The following is a 6,000-nucleotide window of genomic DNA, read 5'->3' on the forward strand; positions in this document are numbered from 1 at the left end:
ACATAGTAGCACACCTAACATGCATGTAATTTTAAAATAATAAAGTTGTTTTCATATAATACAAACCTTTTTCCATGATATGTGTTTATCTCCCAACATGTTTTTTAAAACCTGGGTTACCTCCTCTAAAGACAGTACATTGTACATTTTTCTGCCTAAATTAAAGTGGAAATCCCTTACCGCTAAACAAATCAATTTTGGAAACGCATGAAATATGCAGCCACTGGTCTAAGTGTGGCCATTTTACCAATATTTCTCATGTGTGTGTACTTTTGTGCCACTATGGAAATATAATTGACTTCTCCTGGTTTTCTTTTTCTACGTTTCTCAAGGTGTGACATTTTCTTTCCTAGGCCCTAGATTTATAAATTAACTTAAGATTTTTGTGTTTCCTCCGCCTATCCTCCCAGCTTTTGTTGTGAGAGATGCGAATAGCACAGAATCCCTTAGAGAGAGAGAAAGGGAGGGGATAATGCAGGAGAGAAGGAAAAATCTACTACAGATGGTCTCAGTGTGGAACAAGGAAGTTCTTTCCCTAAACAACCCCTCCCCTCCTCTGAAAACATAATCAGTGTCTTGTTTCATCGTATTAGAATGTTAATATAATTAACTATAATTTTAAAATGCTGCCATCAATTTTACATTATTATTATTATGTTAGAGTCAGAAAGATACAGAGACAGAGAGAGGATGAAAGAGACCACAGCCCTGAAGCTTCCTTCAGGACAGTAGGGGCCAGGTTCAAATCTGATCATACACAAAGCAAAGCCATGCACTACCTAAGCAAGCTATTTTGCTAGCCCTTAGCATCAATTTTAAGTTAAATTTTTCCTTTGTCAGTTTTTCCCTCTATCACTACAAACAAAAATCTTTGCCTATCTCTGCCTCCCTTCTTTTTTCTCATAGGCTAAGAGCAAACTGATACCCAGAATAGAATAGGTCATTGCTTCTCCTCACTCAAAGCTTTCAATTGACTTCTCTATCTAGAGTATCCACAAAATCTAATGCAAAATCCCTAGCTCACCATTCAGGGTAATACAGTATCCCCTCTTTTCTTTTTCTTTATCACTTACCCTCTTCTCTGAACAAAAGAAAAGTGGTGAACTCACTGCCCACTGTTGCACTGCCAGCCCCAACTCCAGCTTAAGTTAATGCTCACTTAAAACCCTTTCACTTTATGACTATTTCAAAATTAGGTTATTCGTGAAAAGTGGTGATACTAATAGCTTTTAGTATGGAAAGACTACCAAGGGGAGCTGGGTCATGAAGTATATTGTGGGAATTCCACACATAAAAATTTATTTTTTATATTTATTTATTTATTCCCTTTTGTTGGCCTTGTTGTAGTTATTATTGTTGTTGTCGTTGTTGGATAGGACAGAGAGAAATGGAGAGAGGAGGGGAAGATAGAGAGGGAGAGAAGAAGATAGACACCTGCAGACCTGCTTCACCACCTGTGAAGTGACTCCCCTGCAGGTGGGGAGCCCAAGGCTCGAACAGGGATCCTTAAGCCAGTCCTTGCACTTTGTGCCATATACACTTAACCCTTTGTGCTACCGCCCGACTCCCCATAGAAATATTTTTAAGGGCAAGCAGGGGCACTACAATTGTAATCTCAAGAATGACAGAAAAGGGGACAATTTGGTTTTTGTTCAAAATACCTCATGTCACTCAATGCAGAAAAAGCAACAGCCTACAAGCCAAGGGCAGCAAGGATATATTTTTGTTGGCCTAGAGAGCACTTGTGGATGCTGGCTACTACTTCAAATTAAAAAAAAATACTGACTCTTACACAAAAAGTTTGAACTTCTGGTTTCTCTTTAAAGATCAGGAATTTCTAGGCATTATTTCAGTAAGTTGTGCTACTCACTCTAATACTCAATCACCTGAACAAACCCAGCTTTCCAAACTCTTTGTTGGCTAATATTTCTTCTGGCTTGTATGGTCTCTATGGTCATTGGAGGGCTGACTGATCTAGGTTAACTTCCCTTACATGTTTTGGCCATAAGCATCACAGGCTAGTTCTAGAACTCTTTCACATAATGGTGGTTAAAGAATACACAAGAACAAGAATCATTGCCTAAGTATTTGTCATACCTGTGTCACATCTCTGAAAGGCTCATTAATCAAATCAAGTTTCATGACCAGTCTCCTCAAAAACTAGAGAAATCAGCTTCAACTGCCAATATAAGGGAAATCAAAGCTACACTGCAAACAAAGGAGTGTGTTCAGGGATGGGAAGATATTAAGGACAGTTTTGTGATCTGTGATAGCTGTGTGGCCACAACCAGCTAAAGGTGGGTAGCTCTGGTTTTCTTTGGCCAGAAGACAAGTCTCTAGGTCACCACAAACACCACTCCTCTTCCTCAACTATCTAGGTGTGAATCTTGGCTTTATATTGCTTCCTAGCACTTCAACTTGTGACCACCTAAAAACACTCTCCCAAGTGCTGCTGGTTCCAGCCATTTTCTTCCTGCAAAAAGCTTCTCTTCAAATCATTATAACGGATCACCAGAAGACCAAAAACTTATACAAGACCTGATGAAGAGGGTTAAGAATATTCAAAGAGAAACACATATGCAGTAGGCAAAAGGCTCAGTGACTACAGTACAGGACTTAACTGCCTAAGAATGAAGACTCAACACCCAACACCGGTAGTTCTTTGGGGTGTGTGTGTGTGTGTGTGTGTGTGTGTGTGTGTGTGTGTATTTCATAAATATAAAATATTGTATCTGAAAGAAGCACATGAAATATCTGTAGGCAGTCCTATAAAGTCACAAAGAAACAGCACAGGACATGGGCTCTCAAATCCTGCTGCATTTTCAAATTACTGTTACTGTTACCCAGGTCATATCTAGGCCAATCAAATAAGAAGCTCGGTGGTAGAATCTGAACCCAGTTCTATTTCTAAAAGCTCCGCCATATGATTCTGAATCATCCTGAAAAACACAAGCATTGGATTACTTCTAAATCTAAAGTCAAAGCTTTTGTTACTTTAAGAGACAGAAATATTTATTACAGAAGACAAGTCCCATTTATTACTATGAGAATTTTTCCTGTATGAAAAATAAAATGGCATCAAATGTTAGCATTAACTTTAGCCTTTTTTTGGTCTCATTTGTTTTTTGTTGTTTTTTTTTCACCAGTGGATTCCTCATCCATTAATTCAATCAACCATGGATGTCATTGATTACCTCTGTGAATACTCAACACAGCAGCACAAAGTACCAACTATAACAGATTTGAGCACCCACAAATATTAGTATCTGTGGAAATATTGAAAGCAATCCTTTGCAAGTAACAAGAGACAATAATACTTAAGTTAGAATGGGGTTCAAAAGTTATATGCAGATTTTCCTTTGCACAGGAGTAGATGCCCCTAACACCCTCTCCACCCCAGCATTGAGCCAGGGTCACCTGTGCTTGAAAAGTAAGGCTAGTAATGCATTTCAGATGACAAGATATGTTCTTGTTGAATGACCCCAAACTAGCTCAAGGGTAGATGAACAAGTCACAAGATAAGAGCCTGGGTAGGCTCCTCTCTGGTTCAATGACTCAGTCATATTGTTTTCTCAGAGATAGGGTGTCTGGTGAAGATTATCTGTAGGTACCCACAGTCACCTTTTATACCTATTCCCTTGGGGAAGGGCTCTGAAAGATACTGAGATGTACATATCTGAAACTTGTACACATGTACTAAGCCTCAAACAGGGATCCAACAGGATCCTGGGCTATTTTCAGCCCACTTGCATTTTGAAGTCTTAATTATTAGTTGTTTTTGGTTTTTGTTTGCTTGCTTTTTACATTCTTACCTTATTCAGACAGAGTTGAGTGCACTAGGGAAACCATAAACAGTCTCAAGCTAAAAAGATTTTATTTGCACTGAAGACTGGTGGCCACAGTTAGGTCCATAATTTTGCACACTGAGGGAAACAAGGCCTGGCTTAAGTCAGAGTTGTGGACTAAGAATCCTCCCTCACTCTCCTTGACCTGTTTTCCTCTACCTATTCCCTAAAGGCTAGAGAATGTGGTAGAATCTACTTGCCAGGAATGGACATGGCTAAACCTGGCTAAACCGCTCTGAGAGATTAGCAGACCAGAGAACAGGTTAATGTAGGAGGTAGGGTTTTTCAATCCCACACACAAACCTGCCCTGTGGACCTTCCTGAATGGGCTGTAGGAGCCCCTGAGAGGAGCTGGAGACTAGAAGCAGCAGACTTGAGCTAAAAGGGCCTGTTCAAGGAAAGGATGTTGGGACTACAATGTTTTTCACCTCCCACACATTTGCACAACCAAAGGGAAAAGCAGCACACATGAGTGAACTTGGAAAGGGCTACAGCCTAGCTTTCAGTCAGTACAGAGCTCCAGACACTGTGCCACTCAGAAGGGGGTGGAATTTCTCATAATCACCTTTCAGAAGGAGGAAGCAGGGACTCCAAGAAGTGATGCAGGACTAAGATTTCCTGAGAGTGAGAGCCTGGGGATTCTACTACAGCAATTCTGTCCCCCTCCACTCTCCTGAGTTCTTGCCCAAAGAAAGAAAACACAAACTCAAGCTGAAAGGAAAACAGAGCTGAGGCCCAGAAAGAGTCCTGCTACATCAGCAATCCCAGGCCCACATCCTGCAGCCTTCCTTCCAGGCTGTTCCCTGCTAGGGGACCATCAGCTGCTTTCCTGCTGCCAAGCTCAGGGTTCTCCAGAACAGGGCTGCTGCCCTGGGAGGGGGCTTCGCGGGGCTCCCGGCGGGAAGGGAGGGAATCCTTGCCCTCTTCCCCACAGGGGACCCCTCATTCCTAGAAGCCAGCGCAGCACTGGCTTTGGGCTGCTTCACTTTCTGTCAAGAGACCACCACCCCACCCCCACCTCCGGGGGACCGGGAGGAGGAAGAAGAGAGTCAAAACCTAGTGGCTTGGTGAGGGGGCTCCAGGGGGCGCGAGGCCGGAGGTCCTGCCCCCTCCTTACCTCCCTGGCGAGCGGCTCCTCGGGGGACTCAGGGCGCTGGGGGCGCGCTGCAGCCCCTTGGCCAGCCCCAGGCATAGCGCCTGGCGGGGATGCGGGAGCGCCCGGGCCGCTGGCGGACTCTGCCCTGGGCCTCAACCCGTCCTTCCCGTGACTGTGGTGGGGCGCCCCGAGGCCCCGGGGCTGAGAACTGGCGGCTCCCCACTCGGCCCCTTCCCACCGCCCACTGGAGCCATGGGCGGGGAAGCAGCTCTGGGGCGGGAGTAGACTGGGGGTGGGGTTGGTGGACCCGGGTGAGAGGACACCCGGGCAAGTGACACAAGCCAGATGCCAAGGGCTTGTGGTTGTGCCTGTGTGCCTGGCATTGCATATCAGGAAAAAAAGGAATGAGATCTTCCCCCTGGGGGCTGGCGGTGGTGCATCTGGCTAAGTGCACACACTAGGATGCTCAAGGTTCAATCCCTTGGTCCCCATCTGTGAAAGTGCTACAGGTTTCATTCTCTCCCTTCCGTTTCTGTCCAAAGTAAATAAAATAAGTAATTTAAAAAGAGAGTCTTTTTTTAAAAAAATAAGATACCTCCCCCCCAATGTAAGTTTAAAAAACAATTAAAGATTAGATGGATGGGATGAACGGATAGATGAACGGATAGATAGATAGATACATAGATACATAGATAGATACACAGATAGATAGCTATCCCTCTTTAGTGTCTGCTACTGTTTGGAGAGGGGGCTGCCAGGGGCATTTGGCCATAGATTCTGGTGGGTAGCCCCCTTATCTCCTGCCCATTAAATATTGATCCCCTCTTCCCATTTTTTAAAAAATTATTTATAAAATAAAATATATCGACAAGACCATAGGATAAGAGGGGTACAATTCCACACAATTCCCACCACTAAAGTTCCATATCCCATCAACCTCCCTTGAAAGCTTTCCTATTCTTTATCCCTCTGGGAGCATGGACCCAGGATCATTATGGGGTGCAGAAGGTGGAAAGTCTGCCTTCTGTAATTGCTCTCTGAGGGACATAGGTGTTGACA

At 43.8% G+C, this 6,000-nt stretch overlaps 1 protein-coding gene across 4 annotated transcripts in view; it reads right to left on the reverse strand.

Moving 5' to 3' along the window:
* Positions 1–5,180, reverse strand: part of LOC103115664 (two pore calcium channel protein 1-like) — a 36,409-nt gene extending 31,229 nt beyond the window's left edge. For 3 of the 4 annotated variants that reach the window (XM_060187276.1, XM_060187274.1, XM_060187273.1), the window contains exon 1: positions 4,963–5,180. In XM_060187276.1, the coding sequence (XP_060043259.1) occupies positions 4,963–5,037 (75 nt within the window). In that variant the 5' untranslated portion in view covers positions 5,038–5,180. The remainder of the gene's footprint in view (positions 1–4,962) is intronic. The other variant, XM_060187275.1, reaches the window with a different exon arrangement.
* Between the last annotated feature and the right edge of the window lie 820 nt (positions 5,181–6,000).

This window comes from Erinaceus europaeus, chromosome 3 (assembly GCF_950295315.1).
Source record: "Erinaceus europaeus chromosome 3, mEriEur2.1, whole genome shotgun sequence".
Taxonomy (NCBI): Eukaryota; Metazoa; Chordata; class Mammalia; order Eulipotyphla; family Erinaceidae; genus Erinaceus; species Erinaceus europaeus.